At 42.8% G+C, this 24,725-nt stretch overlaps 1 protein-coding gene across 2 annotated transcripts in view; it reads right to left on the reverse strand.

The window, feature by feature from the left end:
* Positions 1–498: 498 nt before the first annotated feature.
* ANO10 (anoctamin 10) overlaps positions 499–24,725 on the reverse strand; it is a 218,382-nt gene continuing 194,155 nt past the window's right edge. For both annotated transcript variants that reach the window (XM_066585244.1, XM_066585245.1), the window contains exon 13: positions 499–4,498. In XM_066585244.1, coding sequence (XP_066441341.1) covers positions 4,448–4,498 — 51 coding nt within the window. In that variant the 3' untranslated portion in view covers positions 499–4,447. The remainder of the gene's footprint in view (positions 4,499–24,725) is intronic.

The raw sequence follows: 24,725 nt of genomic DNA on the forward strand, positions 1-24,725 counted from the left end.
GGCACATGATTTCCGCCCCTGTCAGTCTGTAAAGGGACTACATGCAGTGAATGGGCGGAGCAGGAAGTCTTTGTGGTGTGGCTTTTTCTAATAGCTGCAGAGCAGGAAGTGATGTCAGAGAAGGGGGCATTGTTCTGGAAACATCTGTATGGCCCAGTAACATGTAGCTATTGTGTTTCTTGTGATGTTTAAGATCTATAATGTACAGGGCATCTGGAATACTGCATTTAATGGCCAAAGTGAACAACCCTGACATGTTAAATGAACCTAGCACGTTCCATTTTTACTAATTATAAAAAGTTTTAAAAAGTTTTTTTTTTTTATGTATGAACAGACCTGCAGCCTATACAGAGTACTGGTGTACCTAGGTTTGGCATTGCTTCTATTGGTATCTTGTACAGTAAACCAGCACATGTAACAGCAAGGTTTTAGTTGTGGCTGCAAGAAAAGTTCAAGATTTTCCATCATTTCTATTAGACGAAGCAATAAGTAACAATCTGTGGTTTGAGATCTTTATTTGCATGCAGTAATAGAGGACAGTCCCACCGAAGTATAAATGCTGAGCACAGATAGAAGACGTGTTTCACAGGTTACTGCTCATTACATGGGAAGGCTCCAGGCGATACCTTAGTTACAAGAACTACTTCATCCAACATGTAACTAACTAGAAGGACGCTTTCATCATATCGGGTTTTGGTGGGGTTGGACCATCGTGGAATTTTTCTCCCCGTGTAAAAGCCCCCTAAACGAGAAGAGTTTCTCTAAGCGCGTCCAGTCCGGTATCAGATGGTAAACCAGCTCTGACAACCCTACAAATCGCCTCCTTCCCATTTATCTTGCGTTAAAATGTTATCTTTTTTTTGTAGTCTTTCCAGGTTATTGCTATTGGGAGACACTGAAGAAAATCCCATGTGTGAGTCACTCGGAAATGTAAAATATGATCCAGGATCAGAAAAAAATATTGGTATGTTTTTTTTCCCCACTTTAATACAAATTTGCTGCAATACCAGACAAAGCCTGTTAAACAGATGTGGCGCTGTTTCTGAAAAACCTCCAACTTCGCTAAAAAAATGATACAAACTGTGTCCCTGGTTTATAGCATACTGTGTATAACACTAATTTACTTACTGCAATATACACAGATCCCAAAACAATCAGTGGGGTCCAAATATTTTTGGTACTTAGTAGGGAGCTCTGCATAATAGCTAATACATCATTTATTATTCCTGTTCACAGTGCTGTTTGCTCAGTAGTAATCTGAATATATTTAGGCATTGCTGAGGAACAGGGAGCAGCACCTGCCGGTGGCAGCGGCCTATGAAGTACTAACAATAAGTTTACATGTTCAGGATTTACCAAATGCAAATCCCCCATGCAGTTTACAAAATATCCACGGCAGAAAGCCAAGGATGACATGGCTTTCTACCACAGATGTGTTGGCAGAACCACCCAAGTATTAGGCCCATTGTAAAGCAATAATACGTACACTATCCTACCAAAAGTAATTGGACACTTAAGCAAGAATCAAAAGTAGTATTTATTTCCATATGCTAATAGTTAGTGGGGCTCCTTTGGGCCTAATAGCATAGAGTACTCTTTGCAGCATACTTTGTACTAACAGCTGATACACTTCCGCTGGTATTTCCCTCTATTCATCCTGCAAACGTCTGGCAAGTTCTCTTGAAGATGCATCGGCCCGTCTATAATAGTGTAAGGGGTATTGTTGGACAGCTAAGCAAAGAAAGACCGTTCTATGGAGTGATCAATCATTTTAAATCAGATGGACGTACCTGGGTGTGGAGGAGCCTGGGGAATGCCTTTCGTCGGAGTGTGTTGTGCCAACAGTTAAGTACGGAGGAGGCTCCGCTATGATCTGGGGATGTTTTACGTGGCAATACTCAGCCATACTTCTGACAAGACAATGCGCCTTGTCACAAATTCAACACTGTTTTACATTAGCTTGAGGATAAGGATGTTCCACAATTGGACTGACTGCACAGAGTCCCAACCAGAACCCTGCTGAACATCTTTTGGACGGATTAGAAGGTCAGGTCAAAAAAGATGAACAGCGTCTATCTTCTTTGAGAGAACTCGCCAGACTTTGCAGGTTGAATGGAGGGAAATACCAGCTGAAGTGTATCAGATGTTATTGGAATGCATGCCACAGAGCGTATGCAATACAGTGAGAGTCAAAAGGAGCCCGACTAGGTATTAACATATGGAAATAAATACTCCTTTTGGTTCTTGCTCAGATATCCAGTTATTTTGGTTGGGTAGTGTATCCTTGGCTTAGCCCTGAAGAATCTGTGGAAACAACAATCATTCTGTAGATTTGACATCAGTGGCGTGGTCATTGTTCTGCACTACCTTCTCCACTGCAGAGGATTGGAGTATGAAATACCCCCTTCACCTAAACTGGATGCAGAATGTTAGTGGATTTGATGAGGGTTTTGGAACGGAGCTCACTCTAAAAATCCTCATCAAACTTGAGTATATGAACATAGCTTAAGGAACACAGAAAACCTTCTGTAATGGAGGATATATGAATTCATGACTAAAGCAAGGATACCACAAGTGCCGATTAATTAATATATGTATGTAGATAATCTGATTGCATCATTTTTTCAGACGTATTAGTCCTAAATAAACACATAATTCTCTTTCCTTATACTCTGGACAGAGAATTACAAATGTCACTCATACCCCACTACAGTGAAAGAGAGACAAAAGTCATCTTTGACCATGTCAGAGGACCATATGAAGTAGAGTCGGAGAGCTCCACCAATTTACAAGGTTTTAGGGATCAACATGTCAATCACAAGGCCTGCAGACGAATCTGTCCCACCACCTCATTTATGTGGCCCGCCAGCTGTGCAGCAACCCGACAGGCATTCCAATCACCCAGTGGTACGGCGGCGACAGTGCTGAGTCTGTGACCGCTGACCTCTCCCTTCGGCGTCTGCACCGTTCACAGGATGGCGCACACTGGCATCGGGGAGGAGAGGTCAGCGGTCACAGACTAAGCAGCAGCTGCAGGTTGGTTGAGTGGAATACATCAAGGGATGCTGCCCGACCAAAGGCCAATAGGGAGGTCCATATTACTGCTGAGACTACTACGGGGGTCACTTAATTACTATTGTAGCCACCATCAGGGGCACTATTATTACTGGGGTCACCAACATAGAGGACTCTTACTACTGGGATTACTATAATTACTTGGGGGACCCTATTAATACTGTGGCCACTATGGGGGTAACTTATTACTATAAAGTCTTACAATTGGCCCTATAAAGGCAACCATAAGGCTGATGTGACCCTTGTTAAAAATGGGTTTGACACCCGTCTTCATTGTAAACACCAAAGCATGGTCATTCACATCAATGGAGCTTTGGGTAGGCTGTTGTGTCAGAGACATCTAGCACCCAACATGTAAGCCATTGAGGTCCAGGAACATGAAGCCTACTAGTGTGATCTTACGATATTACCGTATCTATGGCATGACCGCAACTAATTCTAACATGGATTTTTGGCATTTCCCTTAAAGCTCGTGGAATGGACACTGTACAGGACCTTCTGATATAGTAATGATAAACTAAACACTGATATGCTGTGCTCTTGATGAGATATAAAAAACGACATGGGAATATACCGTATAATACAGGCTGTGTGCGCTATTCCCACTATGCCCCATTCACTTCATTGGAGTTGGGCTATAATACTAGGCACAAACCATGGACGGGTGGGGACACTGTTTTTGGAACAGAGAAGTTGGTTGTTTTTCTATTCCTGGACAGCCATCATCACTTCATCTTATGTTGCGACACGCAGGCTACACCGTTACTGCATCTTGTCAACTATAAGCCTATGGGGATGTTGTCCGATATAGAGTGGTTTCCTATAAACAGAGTTCTGCAGTGAACCGCCATTTTCACTGTGAGTTACTACAGAAATAACATTAGAACTATGAAAAAACGTAAAGTTACAGCAGATGGAGGAACATACGGAATCTTCAGCAGATAATGGACTAGTGATGCTACTTAACAGGTATCTTTAGCTCATGGGGATGGCGCAGTGCAACCGAAGTGTAAGGTTAAAAGTTGGTATGTAAACTGAAAACTTTCTGACATCTCCTTGATCATACAGAACATGGCCATACTCTATGTAAACCGTCTCCGTTCAGACAGAAGCATGGCCAAATCAGCTTACTACTCTATAGCTTCTAGGATCCTCCACCAAGTGAAAAATGCAGCAACCAGGGCCTAAAGCAAAATGTACACATCACCCCAACAAAACATGCGGGCACCAGATCTAACACAGGAGAGATAGTACGGTAAATTAAATATATTGCAACCTGAGGAGCCAAGCGGTTCTTTGGTAAACATAGAAAGTCATCGCAGTGTTCTTGTAAGTGCAAAATACTTTTGTACTATTTGTCTGTGTTGAGTCTTCAGGAGTCTATTGCATCTTCAGTGAGCGAGTCGAAAGACAGTTTCATTTGCTGGAAGACAAAAGATAGAGCATCGGTTAGAAAGAGGCGTAGAGTAGACGCCATAGGTGTGCAAGTTGGAGGCCGAATCCCCATCTAGAATACATTTATCTACGGTAGGTCTTTTAGAGTTCATTCTCAAACTCTGCCAATGTTGGATAAACCAAGCAGATATCCTTCCTATCCTGGGTACTGTAAGGTGTGCTAATCAGCAGGGACAGCTGTGCAGGGGTATCTGGAGGAGCTGAAATCTCCAGACATATTCAGTCCCTTGCTGAAAGCTAAAGTAGAGCTGCTGCGGAAAGCTGTGCTGGGCTAGGCTCTGAGAGAGAGAGCTGGAGCTACTCCTTGTGAGGGCTGCTAAGAGGAGGCTAAAAGTCTGATGTCTGTGGGAGACCAGGCTGTGGTAATATCACAAGTCTGACGGGGAAGGACGCCTTCAGACTGACACTCTGTTGGGTATGTGTAGTGGCGCAAGGCCACTGTGTTGTAGTGAGTGAGGAAACTCCTATTTAGTTAGTGCCTTGATGAGCAAGTGTTTGTTAGGTTTATAGCACTAAGTGTATGTGCTGCTAGTGGCTACAGGGTTTCCACTGGATTTCCATGTTATTGCTGAATATTCAAGAAAATAAAGTTATTCAGACTCTTACATGGACTAAGTGAGCCGCTGTGTCCTCGCCGACCCCACACAGATATTGGCACAATACATATATGTACGTATACATAAATGTATCTAAACCTCCTTTTGGGCTTAGGAGTCAAGTGGGCAGTCCAATCAAAGATTGAGAGCCTTTCCTGGATGGGTGTGTATGTATAAACACACAGATTGGATTGCCTACTGGACTCCTAAGCTCAAAATCAATGGAGTTTTAGATCCGTAAATTGTACGGTATACTGTTCCCACAAAACTATATATCATTCTGCTCCGCTCCTTCTGCTCTGTAACATCCTGCCTGTAGATCCGACTGCATCGTCAATGTGACAAGTTCCTCCTGAACTCCATGGACATTGCACCTTTGGATACCTTACCGAGCACCTGATGACTATTGGAGGTCTACATGAAATACTTCCTCCGATATATCTTAAGGTCTTTTGGATGATCTTCAACCATGGACACCTACCAAAACGGTTAGCTGCAGATTGCGACCACCCTCAGACATTTCAACCCTCTAGTTTATCTGTAAGGCTTTAGTGAGAAGGGTATATTTTCTGTGTATTTCATTGAATGCGTTTTCTACAAGCGACCTTGGAACGAGGGGTATCTCTCCCACCGGCAGTAAAGTGCGCAATTAATGCCATACAATACATTTTACAGCGGTCTCCCATTAGCAGTTTTTGGTTTATGTCTATGATCAGTGCTGCATGGCAGCAGTCTTATTCATATATGTGTATATATATAATTATACACACATATACATACACACACACACACATACATATATATACATACATATACACACACACAAACACATATGCGTACTCAGATTTGATAGTGCTATCTAACTATATAAAGGTAATTTTATAGTGCTGTTACATCCATTAACCCTTTCCAATCCACTGTCTGACGTCTAAAGACATTATGATTTAAGGCTGTACGGCTCCAATGTTGGAAGACAACCGTGGGGGTTCTCTTACTGTATACTGCCAGCCTCTCTGCTGTTGGAGCCTATCCAACGTGTCACCTCATGCAGTACTGGCTTTAGCCAGCATATAGCGCCATTGTATAACGGCAGAAAAAGAGTAAGCCCCCTAGGAAAACCAGGATACAAATTGGATTGGAAAGGGTTAATGTGTGGTGGGTCATACGATGGCGAGTATCATCAGGACTGGAAGCAGTTCTAGGAGCAGAGTTTGGATTGGGGCGCTCAACGTCACCCTACGGCTCCAGAACATTTCCACAATTGTACACTACTTGTATTTATTCCATAGATTTTGTAACAAAAACGCTTAATCCCGTAATGCAATTTCTGGAATAACATATACACATAACTAAACAAGCACAATTGAGTATCAACAGGAAGGATTAAGAGTGCGACCATTATTTCCTGTTGACGATACAGCGCGAACACCAAGGTCAAAAGAAGGTTAGATGGAGCCCAATAACTACACCCTCTGAATAAGAGTCTTCTTTATATTAGACAGTATTTAGATTTTTAGATCTGAGGGAAATGATGGCTATTATAAACTAAAAATGAAAATGTAGGAGCCTCTGATCGGGAAGAACAGGAAAGGTGCAGCTCTGAAAGAACGTGGTCTCCAGATTGGGTTATTACTACAGTCAAAAACATTCTTAATTGCTCATGAATGTCTATAAATGATTAACTGGATGGTAATTGCAATAACTTTTAATATAGCTGAAGGCAACTTCTTGGGGCTTAGGAAGTCAATAGTTTCGTCAACTGAACATGCCGGTGATAAGACTAGAGAGAACCCAACAGAACCTGCTTACACTGCAGCAAACAGCACAACGTAGAAGTAATGTGAAGAAAAGAGATTTGTACTAGTCTTCAGACTTAAGGTGGACATCCATACACATTATGTAGCCGGTGGCTATTTGGTTGACTGTGCATGTTTTTTTTCCCAACAGGAACAGTAGAATAACACGATGGGATACCCATCCCGCAGATGTGTAATGAGGTCGCACCAAAAACAACTTATCACCTATCCAACATAGTTGGTGAGAAATGTCTGACCAGTGGGGGTCTGATACCAAGGATCCCAAGAACAGGGGTCCTGTGTACCTCTTCCTCCTCACTGCAACCCTCCCAGTTAGGAGAAGATTGAATGGAGTGGCGCTTGTGCATTCTTTTTCAGTAGGTCGGTCAGGGATAGCCTAGCACTTGTACTTGGCTATTTCCCTTAGCCCCATTGAAATGAAATAGACACTGTCACACATGTGGAACAACACTCCATTCAATTTCCACGTCACCTCAGATGGGTGCAGCGACCCTGAGGGAGGAGGGGGAATTACGGAACCCCCGTTCACAGGATCAGTGAGGGTCTCAACGTTGAGACCCAACTAGTCACACTTTTATCGCCTATCCTATAGATGGGTGATATAAGTTCTTTTTGGTGGATCCCCTTTAGTTTCTGCAGGAGCGAAGGATCAGGCATGTGAATATCAAACATTCTGCATCATTCTTTCTCCCAACATTTTCTGTAGGGTGAGATCAGAGATACACTTTTGTACGTTAGCCATTGGCGGGTATGGCCTACTTTAAAAAAAGGGCATTTTTAAAAACTCTTTAAGCCAATGTTTATTAAAGGGATAATTGTGACAGGGAACATTTTGTATGAAAAACGTCATTACTATAGACACCTGTGGGAAAGCAACATTGGGCTCCCATGCCAGACATCCCCAGACAAGATGCTCCACCTCTAAAAGTTCTAATGAGGCTTTCCTATCTGGAGCAGACATCAGAAGAGATGGTTTTAGCTCCATGTACTATGTGATGATGTCTCCAGTCCCAGCTGAATGCCTTGTCTATGTACAAGTATAATACCGAGCAGCCATCCACCCTGATATGTGGTAGGTATGCGAGAGGTTGTCCGGCATGGTTGATTAAAAGATTATATGCTTTATATGAAGCAGCAGGTGCTCTGCCCAGATTCTTCTTTTTGTCCTCATTCCATTCAGGTGAACGTGATTGAACTGCTATACAATGCATGGCGCTGTGCCTGGTACGGACGAAAGCGGCCGTGGCACTCACCCAAGTGCTGCTATTACTTCAATCAGCTGATTGTCAGGGATCCTGAGCGGCGCATTGATCAACTATTGATGAATTATCCTGAGGATAGGTCATCAGTTTAGTTCTTGACAACCCCTTTAAAAATAAACTGACAATCAGTTTTACGTTCCCTTGTTGACAGCACATAAGGCATCACATTATCTGTTCGGAAACCCCGATTCAGGAGGGACACAATAGATGTCTTGTATGCGCTACCACGAATCTGCTAACAATTCAAGTCACTAATTACAAACATTCACTTATCATCTTGATTAACAGGATTTACAACATAGTTTATTTTAAGGTGCTTTTACATAAAAATAAATGTTATTTGTATAGCGTCAACTTATTCTGCAGCGCTTTCAAGTAATTTATATATTCCCCCCACCCCCCCACCAAGCTGGGTACTCATTTTACCGACCTCGGAAGGATGGAAGGCTAAGTCAACCTTGAGCCACATACCTGAACCAAGCAGGGATTGAACCCGCAACCTTCAGGTCGTGAGCGAGTGCTTAGGACTGCATTTCTGCTGCCTTAACACTCTCTGCCACATGAGGATTATTATTCAAAAAATTGTTCAAACGAGCGTAAGTGAGCGATAATAGTTTAGTCTAAGCGCAAGCCAATAACTAAATGTTAAAGAGAATCAGCAAGTCTAACCGGACCCTTACTCCAGCAGAGCTCACAGCCCAAGACCCAAATAGTGGAGATCACGTAGTGTTGGCCATTGGTTACACTAGCTTAGGACCAAAAGAGGAGTAAATTATCACCACCAGTCAGCTGAATCTAAGTTGTACCCCTACCTGCAAGGGATCTTACTCTGAGTCTTACACAGATCATCAGTTACAACCGAGTGAATTGGACAAAGATGCCGCTCCAAAAGTATGGTGTGCGGTACGAACCAGTGTAAAACAACTGCAAACAATGAAGAGGCTACAGCGCTCAACCGAGGCCGCAGCGCCTTGAAACTTCTGATAGTCAGAGCCGCCGAGTGGGGAACAATCGCAGATCTAATATTCATGGTCTTCACTATGGGGTATACACGGGTGTATTTGCAATGCACAGACCGGAGCGAGCGTCCGCCTCCGGATTCCGCAGCAAATACTGCTCATAAACATGCTATTGAAAAATAGCTTTTCCATGTCCATAAGTGGAAATCAATTGTGATTTTCTGCTTGCGGATTGAAAATTGCAGCAAGTTCTATTTCAGCGTGGATGGCTTCCAATGAAGTCAATGGAAGCCGTCCAATTTGAAGCCCATCCGCAGCTGATGGGCCGCGGAATCTGCGTCATCGCCTAGCGATGGTGTGGCATAATCTGTACTGCGCATGTGCGCCGGCTGCCACATCTGCAATGCAGATAATGAAGAATCCAGATAGGTACAAGGGTCACCGGGCCAGGCACAGGGTCGGATTCCACTGCGGGATCGGACCAGCCGTGTGAATTCGACCTAATGTCATGCAACGCACTTGCCATTACAGAGGCTTAAATAGAGACTGCCACCTACCTTTATCCCTATTGGCTAAGCTGCAAGTAAGTGACCCGCTGAGTCTGGGGATGTAAGTGTTATACTTAACTCCCCAAGTGGTTCCCCCAGTGTGAGTGTTGAAAGCCACCACTGCAGTGCAAAGAGCTGTGCTGCTAAGTAGTCCACCCATTATGAAATTAGTACCGGTGGATTACTTAGCATGCCGCTCATGGTATTCAGTGGTAGCTGTCAGCGCTCACACCCGGGGAATGATGGCAAAGGTAGGTATAACACCTACATCCCCGGACTCAGTGGGTCTCCTACTTTCAGCCCAAAAGTAGGTTATTTTGTCTGGGATTCTACGCTGGATTTGTGTCGAAGGCTCTGGACCTAGCTTTACTATTGTGATATTTGCTTGCCGAGTCTTATTAGGAGGTGGCTATTCTGCAGGTCGTGCTTGCTCAGCTCCAGTAATCTATACTTTACACATGAAGCCACAGGCGCTGCACTGTTGATGTTTAACCGACTATGGATTTGTTATGGTCAGCATGAACAAAGTTATTCATTTTCCAAAGCTGAAATAACCTGAGGTCATCTAGGGCTTCTCTCAATCGACAACAATCTACTGAAGGACACTCAAGACGTATAAGTGGAACCTGCATATTTCTATTAGCTTGCTGTGAATTCTTTCTGGATGGCAATTCTGGCAAACTAAAATTATTAACCATTAAAAACAGACATATAAACCAAAATAGGAGTAAATGGAAAGTTAAAAATCACATCTTCAAGTAGACTTCGTCCTACACAACTTTTTATGGGATTCTCTAGTGCATATACCTTGCAGAGAAGCTCAGAGTTGTAGCTGAGGTTCTCTGTGCCCTGTGACTCAGTAAGCAGAACTGTGAGGTTGCAGTCAGAATTAGGGTGCCTTCACACTTGCGATCGCGATATCGCAGCGTTTTTTTTTTTTTGTTTCAAAAGTTTTAATTTGATTTTTAAACTTAACATAATAAAGAGCTGAAGGAAGGTTTCCACTCATTATTGTAATGAGAAAAATATTCTTATTTGTATGTAGGATGTTACTGGTATCATTATCTGGTGTGTCTCGTCAGTAGTCTCAACATATTTGGGATATTTAGATAGTCAGACCATGGTTTCCAAGTCTTAAAGGGGTTCTGACATGGAGAAAAAAAAAATGTATTTACCTTGCCTGGCCAGGACCGATCATCAGGCATGTCCCCTCCATCCGGCATCATCTTCTGCAGCTTCTTGAAGCAGAGCTGGAGCGGTCAAAATGACTGCTTCCTGCTCTGCTCCGTCCATGAGCCACTTTCAAGGTGAACGGACAGGCGCCACGTCACAAGCTGTGCATGCTGTGGGCGGACCGTCCGTCCTGGCTGAACTCCAAGTTCTGCGCGTGCGTAGTGGAGAGGCGGCCCGTCCTGACTGGTGTCAGAGGGCACCTGTCTTCTGCGCCTGCGCGCAATCCCAGAGGGGGACAGCCCGTCCTGGCTCGTCGGAGTAAGCTGAGAGCCTGCTGGGAGATGACCCCCGCTGCACAACAAAAACACAGCAAAAAGGTAAACATTAGGTTTTTATGCTTTAGCACGCCAAAAATCGTGTGTTCCTTGTGTCCATTAGGCAGACCAGGGAACAATGGCTGTTAAAGCATAAAAACCTTATTCGTGTCAGAACCCCTTTAAGGAAGCCCTCCATAGAATCAACCCTCATAGCAGACAGCTTTTCACAGATCATTTTAGGGGTTCTAGCTATGATGGGGTTCAGAATAAGGGATGGTTTCAACCACTGGGATGCTATGTAGATCCTTACCGCCATACATATAAACTGGGACAGTTTCTGTTGTTTATTATACCCGGTCGGTTTTTCCGCCAGCAGCCAACCAAGGGGGTGACCGTGAATGTCTTGCCCAAAACTCTTGAAAACCAGACTGGCTACCTGCCTCCACAGGGTTCTGACCACTGGGCATGTCCATCAGGTATGCAAGAACCCAGTGCCGCACAACCTCTAAAGCAATTAGGAGACGTAGTAGGGAAGAACTTGTGTATTGCTGTGGGGACATAGTGTGACCTGTGTAGTATCTTGTAGGAGGTTTCAGCCAGGGTGACCTGATGGCTGCCCTTGGCAATGAATGCACAACAGTGGTGCCATCTTACCGTTGAGAGCGATATGTTCAGATCCTTCTCTTAGCGTCTCATGAATGGGAGCTTGTCTTCATGTGAGGGCCAATTCATACTATTATATAGGAGAGAGATCGTCCCAGGCTGAAGGGGTGACCAGACGCCCAGCCTCTCAAATGGCATATTGGGTATTTGAGAGTGTGGTTGAGGAAACATCGTCTGCAAGAAGCTATATAACTGGCATGTTTTGTTGAAAAGTGATGGGTCTATTAAGTGTGATAAAATGTTGTGGTGACATTAGTCCTCTACTTCGCCGCCAAGCAAAACTATCTGTTAGCAGGCTGGGAGGAAAAGCGTGGTTGGGAATAATGGGAAGTAGTGGTGATCGCTGCTTTTTTTTTAACGCGAATCTCAATAGGACTTTCTAATGTAAAAAACGTATCGCACAAAAACCCCAAGTTTGCCATTTTTGTGCGATGCATTTTTAACGTTAGAAAGTCCTGTTGTTGTTCGCGTTAAAAAAAATGTAATCGCAAGTGTGAAATCATTCTTAGGAATTGAAATTGGAGTCAGGGGGTTGGCATACCGACTCCATAACCCTGTCGGTAAGGCTGCCCACGTTAGACTGACCCAGCCCAAATTTAATGAATTTCCAATCTTTCTGTACTGATGGGATATAGGCCGCTGTCAGGGGTTTCTGGTAGCAGATTGTTTCCTTCGCTTCTGTGAAAGAAACCCGTCAGTGAGCCGAGCCAACGGTGCATATTCATGAGCAGACAGCTAATGTGTATGGCCACCCAACGCTTACCTGCAGTAAACCACCGATAACACCCCATAAAATCACTGCAAATAGCAGAAAATGACAGAACCCAACTGTGCTACATCTGTACTTTTATTAACCCGCACGAACATAATTGTTTAGTTTCACACAGTGCATTATGATCATTGAAATTTTCAAGAAAGGAGACGAAAGTGAGTGAAAAGACTAAGTATAGACAACAAAGTAAAACTAGTGACTGAGAAGTGTACCGGGAAAGGGGTAAGAAAGAGGTATGTAATAGGACCGTCTCCTGATCACAAGTCCTGATCTCAAAGCTAGGTGAAAGAACGGACATTACTATTTACAGCATAAACCTTACTTATCATAACGGAGACATAAGAAGTAATCATATCTGTATGACGGATACCGATGCACATACAAATAACTCAAGTGTGTTAAATACCAGTGATAAGACGAGAGGACCCTGGCTCCATCGCCAGACAGCTGGAGACAGAAAGTGGTAGAAGTGTTCATCATAAATAGGGATGCATGCACCTTATTAAATAGTGGATGCGGTAGGTAATTAAGTAACAATTCTGATTATATGCTTGTCTGAAGATGTAGGTTTTTAAGCTAAATCTGAAGTCTTGAGATACTCAATGGTTTACTAGTATGGGCACCAAGTTCTGGGCACCCCACTTTAAAAAAGATATGGACAAACTGGAGCAAGTTCAGAGAAGAGTTACCAAGATGGTGAGCGGTCCTATGAGGAACGGTTAAAGGATCTGGGAATGTTTAGCTTGCAAAAAAAAAAGGCTTAGAGGAGACTTAAAGGGGTTGTCCCGCGCCGAAACGGGGTTTTTGTTGTTTTTTTTAAACCCCCCCCCCCCCCCCCCGTTCGGCGCGAGACAACCCCGATGCAGGGGTTAAAAAAACAAACCGGGTAGTACTTACCCGAATCCCGGCGGTCCGGCGTCTTCATACTCACCTGCTGGAGATGGCCGCCGGGATCCTCTCTCTCTGTGGACCGCAGGGCTTCTGTGCGGTCCATTGCCGATTCCAGCCTCCTGATTGACTGGAATCGGCACGTGACGGGGCAGAGCTACACGGAGCCGGCATTCTGCACGAGCGGCCCCATTGAAGACAGCAGAAGACCCGGACTGCGCAAGCGCGGCTAATTTGGCCATTAGAGGCCGAAAATTAGTCGGCACCATGGAGACGAGGACGCCAGCAACGGAGCAGGTAAGTATAAAACTTTTGATAACTTCTGTATGGCTCATAATTAATGCACAATGTACATTACAAAGTGCATTAATATGGCCATACAGAAGTGTATAGACCCACTTGCTGCCGCGGGACAACCTCTTTAATAGGTGTCTAAAAAAATCTGAATGGCTGTCACAGGGCAGAGGGATCAGCCCTATTCTCATTTGCACAAGGAAAGACTAGAAGCAATGGGATGAAACTGAAAGGGAGGAGACACAGATTAGGTATTAGACAGTGAGAGTGATCAATGAGTGGAACAGGTTACCATGGGAGATGGGGAGTTCTCTTTCAATGGAAGTGTTCAAACAGAGGCTGGACAAATATTTGTCTGGGATGATTTAGTGAATCCTGCACTGAGCAGGGGGTTGGACCCGATGATCCTGGAGGTCCCTTCCAACTCTACCAATCCAGGATTCTATGCTGGAGAAGAAGGTATTCTAGTAGTCCAACAGGAAAAAAGATGAGGACATAACCCAAATTATCAGTCAAGATCTCTCTGTTGGTGCCAGATAAATTTTTTAATTAGGAGGAACTGTTGCAAAAATAGATAAAGACCCACCAGGTGTGTTTTATCCAACGATGCCACATTCTAATTTACGTAGAGCTGCATAGCATAAAAAAAGTCAAATCCCAGGTAGACAATCACAGGTCAACCAGCCAAGCCTCTTGAGGTGAGCAGCACATCTTTCCAGAGATTCACCAAGGCAGTAAATCAAATATCATGCAACAGAAGACATGCAGGGAATGGGTGCTGTGTTAATGGAAGCACAATATTGAATCCTTAACGTCACAGCTAAGTAATAATGGTATATGTTCTCATATCTTGGGTGCGGTGTGAGTGTGTGAGATTGTGTGTGTGTGAGTGAGTGAGAGAGAGAGTGTGTGTGTGTGTGTGTGTGTGTGTAGGACCCCCTCAATAAATTAAAAACTGGCTTCAATTGAAGCTAACTTTCTAGGGGTCTCTTTAATTTCTCTCCTAGGAGTTAAACCCTCTTCACCGATCCTCCACCTTCCAAGTATGCAAATTTTTGTTTCTGTCTAGCAGCAGTTTACCTCCTCCGCAACTTTCATGGTTCCGATCTCAGTCCGCCCCCTCCACTGATCTTCCCTTCTTCCAGATTTAGAGTTTGGAGTCTGGGAATCACTGGACATCAAAAAAAATTGATTAAGATCTTCATGACGACAACTCTTTCTAGTTCCTAGTGGTCTGTTTATCGCTTTCATCAGAGTCTCAGTTCCCTTGACATCCACAAGCCAGTATTTCCTAAGTTGTTTTTCATTCATTTGTCCTTGTCCACTTGGGCTTATAAAGTTATTTCTGTATTTTATGACAATTCTCTTTCAGCTTCTCAGAGTAAATCTTCTCACATGCTTTTGTAGGACACAACATTTTAAACAATGATTTCAATTGGAGGAGTAGAGGAAAGCTCTCTCCTGGACTAAAAAGGGTTTGCATGGAATTAAGCACTGGGAGACCTCACAAAAAATATTTACGCATTGGTATATAACTCCCGCCAGGCTGCTAAAATGAACAATTCAATGTCTGAAACCCGTTGGAGGGGATGTGACACTAAAGGTACTAACCTATCCATGTGGTGGTCTTGCCCAGTCATTTGTTCCTTTTAGAACACGGTCTTTGATTCCATTTATTGAGTTGAGTTACCCGTCACTTTGTGGCTCCTGATCCGGTACTCATGTTTTTGTATACAAATAGACTTCCATCTCATTCTTCTGTAATTATCTCCTACATTCTATTTGCATCATGTTTGGCTATTGCCAAAAAAGGGATGTTCCCAGGAGCACCTTCTCCTACCGAAGTCATTAACTCCTTTACTCAAACATGCCAGCTGGAAGAATTATACATCTATAGATATGTTTCTAAGGCCTCTAGACTCTCTTCCTGGGCACCTTAGACAGAATAGATTAATATGAACCCCTCATAATTGTTTGTATTGTTTCAGACGGAGGAATGTTTTTCCACTTCACCGCACATTTCTGTAGCCTGGGTCGAACTTGCGAGCCCCATGGTCTGGCATGGTGTAACATTCAGGCCTGTTCAACTCTTGATTTCTTTCCCTCTCTTTCCTTTTAGTGGTCGTAGATGCTCAACATTTCACAAATACCGGCTTTGTTTATGTATACAAACCTAAAGATTTCTATATGAGCTCTGTATTTTTTTGCCGATCCTTTATTTTTAATGTTATTTGTTTGCCAGGTTTATATTCAGACTTGGATTTGTTAACTATAACATTTTATTAAAAATTGTGAAAAAGTTTTCTATAAAGAAAGATCTAAAATAGAAAAAACAATGCAAGAAGTATCAGGCTCGATGTGCTATGGGGTATACATTAATGTCTCATCGCTCAGGAAGGTCATATAACAGATACCAGGTATACTTACATATATTCAGGATAAAATATCTCTCATCCAACAGGTTCTGTGGACATCCGTGAACCCCGACCGAATAGGAGACGTGTCCAATGTGGACATTCGGCCAAGGCCGGAAGCAGTCAGAGCCGGGAGATGCCTGAACTGTAAGCGGTCATGCACTCCACTGCTTTGGAACGCAAAATGTTTTTATAGTTTTATTATTGCTTTATACATCTTATGTTTTTATTTATGTTTGTAGGATGTTTTTTTATCCAGTATTATGGGTTCATTCACTGAACATCCACACTCTGCAAGTTGGAATTTTTTGGTTATGTCACAGGTAAGAAAGAAGAATATGTATGAAGTTGAACAAGATGGAAGTGGTTGGGGCTTCAATGTGAGAATTTAAAAGAGGGGGGGAAAAAAAAATCAAAAGGTCCTTTTAGTTGAGCCAAGTTTTCACTAGAAGTAATGAGCGCCAAACGACACTCATGTCAGTTGGCGCTAGTTTCACTTTCTTTTACATGGCCAACAATTGGCTTATGGGGAGAAAGGATCGCTACTGTGATCATTTGTCCTCAAAGGCTGTCTGTACATCTAGTTGTTCACACAGGGAGATGTGCTGCCGATCAGCGAGTATTTTTATGTTCGCTGAAACCGATAGGCCAACAAATGTCAGCTTATTGTTGGGCAAATGAGCATTCAGAGGAATGTTCTGGCCTGATGATCAGCCTGTAAAAAAAGACCTTTAGTGCAGAGTTCTTCTGAGTAATTTTTAGTTCAGGTAAGGATGCAGATTGAGATGGCTGAAAGCCAACAAATTCAGTTTGAAGGAATGAAAGGACAAGAGCATAGAGCATTGTTTCCAGACTAGGGTTCCATGGATACCAGAAAGCCAAGAAGTTAAGTATAAAAAAGAGCCATAAATGAGGACAAGTACAAGTAGCAATGAGGGCAAAGAAAGGAAAGCTTCGACCAAACAGGCAGGAGAAAATCCAAGTGATAGTTATTAGTTATTAGACAAAAAGAGTCTGTAGTAATATTGAATAGTTAATGATGAGAAAGGCAAGTCTAGTTAAGGAGGAAAAAGTGGTGGTTCTTAGATTTTACAGCTAGAAGGGAACTGGAAAAGTATTCAGTCTTAGCAAATCTTGCTCATACTGAAAATTCCCCCTAGTAGGCTGTCCAAAATTGGCCAACACATACACCGAGTATAACTGTTGCAATACGACGGGTCTGATACCGTACTATAAATTAACAGTTACTTCTCTGTAGTCCTGTCTGAAAATCCATATGCTTATGGATATATTGTACAATGGATGTGTTGCGTGATACTAACTGAACTTAGAAGCAGGGTCAGGGTGTACGAGGGGGGGCTGATGAGTATTGAGCCTTACCCAGAAAAAAATGAGCTAGGAAGCTGAAACTGCCCCAGTATTCTACATATTCCCCTAGGATGCCAATGCTTTTGTGATGTCTCTCCTGCAACTTTTAAAGTCCCTGCAAATAGAGTTCTTCCGACTGCTGGTCAAACCACTCGTTTGCAGCATTAGTTGCATCCAAAACACTTCTAAACCGTTGTCCCTTTCGGTGTTTTTTGAGATTGGGGGACAGATGGTAGTCAGACGAAGCCAGGTCAGGTGAATAGGGTGGATGGGGCATTAGTTGAAGGTCCAAGGATGTCATTTTTGGAATACTGGCACCTGCAGTGTGAAGGGGCATTGTAATGCAACAGTATGACACCTTTGGAGAGCTTTCCTTAAAGGGGTTGTCTCGCGCCGAAACGTTTTTTTTTTGTTTTTTTTTAATAGGCCCCCCGTTCGGCGCGAGACAAACCCAAGGGATGGGTTAAAAAAAAAAAATATATATATATTACTTACCCGAATCCCTGCTCTGCGATGACTTCTTTCTTCCTTCTCCAAGATGGCCGCCGGGATCTTCACCCACGATGCACCACGGGTCTTGCAACGGAGCAGGTAAGTGAATAACTTCTGTATGGCTCATAATTAATGCACGATGTATATTACAAAGTGCATTAATATGGCCATACAGAAATGTATACCCCCACTTGCTGCCGCGAGACAACCCCTTTAACGTTTTTCCTTAATATTTTGCCTCAGCTTTGTCAATAACAAATATCTGGGATGATTTAGTGATCCTGCACTAAGCAGGGGGTTGGACCAGATGACCCTGGAGATCTCTCCCAACTCTACTATTCTACGAACAGTAATAAGTTGCATTTATGGTTGAGCCCTTTGGGAGGTAGTCCATGGGCAGAACTCCCTTCTTATCCCAAAAAATGGTGGTTGCATATGGCTGGCATAATATACACAAACCATTTATATTCAGGAACCAGATACTTGATGATACAGGGTCTGGGGAAATGTACTGGCGCAGAAAAAGTTACCAAGGACAATGGTGTTCCTGGTGCCAATCCTAGGTTCTTCTGTTGGTTCCTCAAATGAAGCTGTACTGCATGGGAGTTTATGATCACAAAAGAACAATGCGGGGAATGAAGTATACTACTGTATATATACGGAATCACTGGAGAGAACAATAATCACCAGGCATGGCCACTAATCTTGCTAAAAGTTAGCGGTGAACAAATAGTACACGATGGCTGCACGTTTAGACAACGACTATCACTCAAAAGGTGGTTTTTGTGTGAATTTTGAGCGATGATCATTGTGTCTAAATGGGCCTTTAAGCCGTAAGGCAAGGCTTTACATTAATGCTTTCACCAGGGTTCCAAGCATTAGCTAAAGAAATAATGAATTATCAGGATGACTACTAGGACACCAGGGATGAATACCCATTGCCTATATTGCCAATTATATCTTCCCACAACCTGGTTAGCCTCATTGGCACCCATGTGATAGTCTTTTATCAAAGTTTGATGCTGTCTTACTACACCATTGTGCTCTTCTATCCAGTGACCAAGTCTCATGTCACATGTTAATCTTCAGGTTATTCAGGCATTTATATACTAGATTCCCTTTATTATATATTACTGCATGTAATGATCATTAAATAGATAGCAGATTCTAGGCATGCAAGATATGGCAGGGTCATCCGCAAATGTTTGGTGGCAGCAGTAGTTAGATTGAAAAACAAATTCTCTTATTGTATTGCAGTCACTCGTCATGAGCAGTGTCTATGAAATCCTAAGACATAGTATGTACCGACATTAAACCACATTAACCACATGTGATAGCTGCGAACGTTCATTTACAGCCTCATCCTCTCCTATGTATCAGCTGAACACGAACTACCACTTCCTGTTCACAATCTACCATAGAAGTACAGCTCCACATACTGAGAAAAAGAAGAGAGAGAACAGTAGCAAAATACGTAATAAATGACAATAACAAAAAGTTATATACCGTATTAGGCAACTCCAAGGTGACCACAACGCCCCAGGGTGTACCATTAGCAGGAGTTTACAAGCTCACTGCAGACATTTTATACATTGAAGTAAACTATAAAACATCAGTGAGGGGAGATTAAACTTCAAATTATTATTTTTTTTAAACTCAATCGCCATTATCCTTTGGATAACAGCAATCACGTGACCAGGGACCACATAACGCTGCCCCTGGTGACATCTCCTTGCTCTCAGCTATCTTTGACAGGTGGGAGCAGGGAGATTTTAAATCTCTCGGCCTCTCCGGCCTTCTGCGCATCTGCCCGACATTTTGCCATCTGGCAAGCATACGCAGAAACCGGTGGCAGGACCTTGCAGGACCAGATCGCTGTGGTACATTGCGAATGCCGATGGCAAGTAGTTTAATTTCTCCTCATGGATCCGATCCATGAGGGAAGATGAAACTAACTAACGTTTTTTTTTTAAAAACTTTTATGTGATCGCCATTATTCATTGGATAACGGTAATAGCGTGACTGCGGCGTCGATAGCAGGGAGCTGTTACGCTCACAGACCCCAGGGCTTTAGTCTACCGGGCCAGTGTGTTTTTATAGCCTTGTAGATTAAAGCCCAGACACCCAGGACGTGAAAACACGTATGGATGGTCACTAAGGGGTTAAAGTAGAACAAGCTCTGTTCATCCAAAACTGTAGTGTGCTTTTTCCTCAGAATGAACAAAACATGTCCTAAACTGCTAGGAGTTTAAAAGCCATTAACCCCTTTGACAAGGGAAAATATTTTTATATATCAGGTGTTAATGCACGCGTATTTTTAGTTTTGAGTCAAAAAGTTGCACTTAGTTTCAGGCCGCATTCTTCACTCCTTAATTCTCAGATCTTCAGTTATTCAGTTTTCACCAAGCTGCTACAGTACTTTCAGACTTGTGAATGTCTGCTTCCCAGTAATACATATGGGATGCGAGTTCTGTGCATCCAGGATGCTTCTGTCTTCCCTAGCTCTCATATACTGGTAAAGGGACCTATCAGAAAAAAAGGACCTATCAGCGTCACCACAAATTCTTACTTTCAATGTTGCGTGCCAATATGCAAATATGGCATCTTGATTGCAGCAGGGTGCTGGCCTCCTTTCCTGCTTGCCATATCCCCCTATGCATTAATGTCAATGCTGTAGCTCTGAAATCTCGCAAATGTGCCATGTAGCACTCCATACGCATTTTCCAGCACACATGCAATGTGCCAGTGAAGCTGAGGTGTATACACTCACTGTGCATGTGCGGGGCAGACATGGCCAGGGGACCTCACTGTGAATTAGCATAATTTCACAGGCGTCAATACATATGGGAGGTGGCGTGCAAGAAGAGAAGATGATGCTGGGTTCCTGCTCTGATGCTCTGACTTGGAGGGATTGTGACACCACCTCTGACTTAAGACAGTGCATTTGCATATTGGGCATGCAACAATAAAAGTAAGAATTTGAAGCTACAAGGCTCCTTTTGAACCAAACCATGTGCACCCTGCTTATAGGTCATGCTGCACAGCACCATGGCAGCTGTTTTATAGCGATTTTTCTGCTGACAGGTTCCCTTTAAAGGGGTTGTCTCATGACAGGTTTTACCAGTCATCCTGATACCCCAGCCGTGACTTAGTCCTGAAATAAGTGGCAGCAGCTGGCTGTGCATGAGCACCACTGTTCCATTCAATTTCGTGGGAATGCTAAAAGATATGCACGGCCACCCTCTGCCATTCACTTCATCACTGAGCCATGGCTAGGGTGTCTGCAAAAAAAAAAAAATTCTGCAGTGAGACAACCCCTTTAATTTCTGGACTGCTTTCCCCCTTCTATAGTCCACGATTGATCTCTTCTCTCTTGTGTTAGTTCTGATGACAGACACTGATGTTGAGAAGTCTGTGATATCTACCTCCTTCCCTCTGAATAATCTGCCACGTGTACTCTCCACCTAATCTACATAGAGCCTGCATGAATCACCACTGCTGTGTGCCAAATGCTTGTTTCTCATCTCCACTCTGGTTCAGTACAGCCTGTATGATCTGCTCTCCCTGAAGACTTGGATGCTTTTTTATCTCTCTCCACACTTTGATCTGCTATCGCTATTTTGTCCGCATACTGTTCAGTTGTGCACATTCACTGTATGCGAACGACTAAATGATCGCTGTTCACATGCAATAATGTGCAAATAATTATTACGTTTAAAATGGCCCTAAGAGAATGGAGGGGGATAGTACAAAGAGCAAACATGACCAGGAGCAGCTGCCAGCAATATGAAGGCATTAAATAGCAGCAAAGTGGTAGGAAATCTCTCATGTCTAATTTTGTATCCTTTAACTCTAATGAAAATAGGCCGTTCTGTATCAAAAAAATTGATTTCTGACCCCTAGCGATATGATAAAATTGATCAGTATAGAATGTTGGACCTAATAATGATGTGGTGTTAAAAAACGGTAGTAATATTTTACATCTACATTGCAGGATCTGTGAGGAGCCTCCGTAGCAGATTCCATAAAAAAAAAAACTTGAAAAAAATAGTGCAGCAAAATGTATTATTTTTCTGGTAAAATGTCAGATATCACAATGGAAACCAATGTACCCAGTTGTTGTCATTGGGGTCCACGGGGTGCTATTGGGGTCCAGTATATGATGTCATTTTCATTGTTCTGCTTCTATAATGGAGCAGAATAGTAGAGGTGGGAAAGCCGGGATAACCGCTGTTTTACATCATTCCAGGATACAGAGATTTTGGCATTTAATTTACATTATGAAGAAAAAGCAGAAGTTCATTTTAAAACATACAATTCATTGATCACCATGATATTGTGTATTTATTTGCTATGTGACCAGCACGTAAATAAGGTATATATTACCTATATTTATAGAAGAGACTTTTTAGCCATCATTAAAAAAGTTGGAAGAAAAAGACTTAAGATTTATAATCATTTAAGTTTCAGAAGAAAGAACATGGAGAATTACACTATAAATAGTGCATATTGTGTAATATTGGCTGCACTCTTTAAAAAGACTCTTATCATACATTAAGGGGATTTGGTCACCTGGTCTATGAAGTCAGACTTGGAGCTGAGCCCTGAGTCACAGAGGTGGGCCATGCCGGCTTCTCTCTGCCCACATCGTGCAATGACAGCTTTCTCCCAAATTCTCCACAAAATGGGGAGAGAGCTGTCAGTCTGCATGATATGGGCTGGGATAAGCTATGTAATTCGGAGATCAGCTCTGAGCTCAACTGCATGGTCCAGGTGACAGGATCCCTTTAAGCATGTTTTCTAATTTATATAAGCAAAGCTTTATTACTAAATACATGAAAATTTCTACGACTTTCTAATATACTTATATATGTTTCAATTCCATCCATTTCTAAGATATTCGTTTGCTGTGTGTGAATGAGAACAGTTGTTTACATGCAGTGGATACAAACCAGTACATAGCTAGCCCTGCTCTCGGCTGTGAAGTGGATACAATTGTATTCAGCCTAAATAATGCTCTCTGAATGAAACAGCCTTGACTCCAGGCTGATACATTGTAGCAAACTAACAGATTTGTGCTGCTGCTTTTGTACGTGGCTCATTGCCTAGACGGGCCGCATTGTTCTTCACTTCTCTGAGGGGAGCATAAGTAGCTATAAGTCTTCCGCCTCTGCATGTAAACAATAGGGTCCTCGTTCACTAAAAACCAGCCCCTTGATAATGGTGAGTAACAAAGTATGAGGGTGAACCAAAAAGTAATGTCTCCATGTCTAGAATTTTTTATCTACTCGAGTGACTGTGAATGGCTATGAACAATGTTATATTAGTGTCCTTACTCTACTAATGGATGCTGTTCTTTTTCAGACTGAGCGCTTAGAACTACGGACCTCAGACTAAAACAAAAAGCGGCCTTTGTATTTCTGTCAAAAGAGAGGTGCGCACCTGACGAAACCCTAATTGGCTGAGGAATGTTTCTGGGAGCACTGTCCTTTCACATAGTTTGTACTAAGTGGGTTCCCAAGCAGTTGACAAATCGGAAAAGGTGGGTGGAGGTCTGTCAGAAGCTCCTAGACCGCTCTGAAGTGGAAGGATGTGACTTCTTAAAAAATGTGGTCACTGGGAACGAGGCACGGACATACCTAATGACCCAAAGAGTAGGGTTCGATCCAAGGAATGGCACCATAGTGGTTCTTCACGTCCCAAAGTCTGCCAGATCATCACAGAAGCAAACTCTTCAATTTTTCAAAAGTGTATTTCATACTTGGCTTCAATGATGGTGTAAAGTTAATGCATGTAACGGGAATTGCCTTGAGCAGTAGCTTTGTATACAGAAGACTTCAGGCTATGATCTGTCACTTCTGCTTCGATACACTCATTAATAAAGTTGTGGTGATGGTGGAGGCATTACTTTTTGATTTAACCTCATATATAGGAAAGTTGAATAACTTTTCCAATATACAGTAATAAAAGGGGTTGTCCAGAATTAGAGTAATATAATTGCTTTTTTCCCCCAGAAACAGCACTTCCCCTGTCCATGGGTTGTGTCTGGTATTGCAGCTAAGAGTGGTGCTATTTCTAGAAAAAAGCAGCCCCTTTTTGCAAATCCTGAACACCACAAACTGCTTTAAAAGGGTTGTCCAGTTGTAAACTATTGATGGCTTATTCTCAGGATAGGTTAATAATAGTAGATTGGCGTAAGTCTATTTGCTAAGGATCCCCACCGATCAAGCCTTTCTTTGGACCAGTGTGCTCATGCAGAGAGCTAATTTCGGCAAGTAACAGACAGCTCCGCTTTCACTGCAGTGGCCAGGTTTGTATTACAGGTAAAGCTCACATGGAAGTGAATACGCAATACCAAGCCTAGCCACTGCAATGGGAATGGAGCTATCAGTTTCCTCTAGAAATCAGCTTAGTACATAAGCGCACTGGCTAAGAGAACAGTTTATCTTGAGTGAAGGACTAAAGCTGATCTACTGTTGATGACCTATCCTGAGGATAGGCCATCAGTATTTATAACTAGCCAACCCCTTTAAGACATAACATATTTGATGGTGAGCCTTCAAATAGAACATACGTTTTGTCCTTACTGAGCACTAAAAATGGCTATGGACACAAAGAAACCTCTAATCATC

Source organism: Eleutherodactylus coqui, chromosome 12, assembly GCF_035609145.1.
Source record: "Eleutherodactylus coqui strain aEleCoq1 chromosome 12, aEleCoq1.hap1, whole genome shotgun sequence".
Taxonomy (NCBI): Eukaryota; Metazoa; Chordata; class Amphibia; order Anura; family Eleutherodactylidae; genus Eleutherodactylus; species Eleutherodactylus coqui.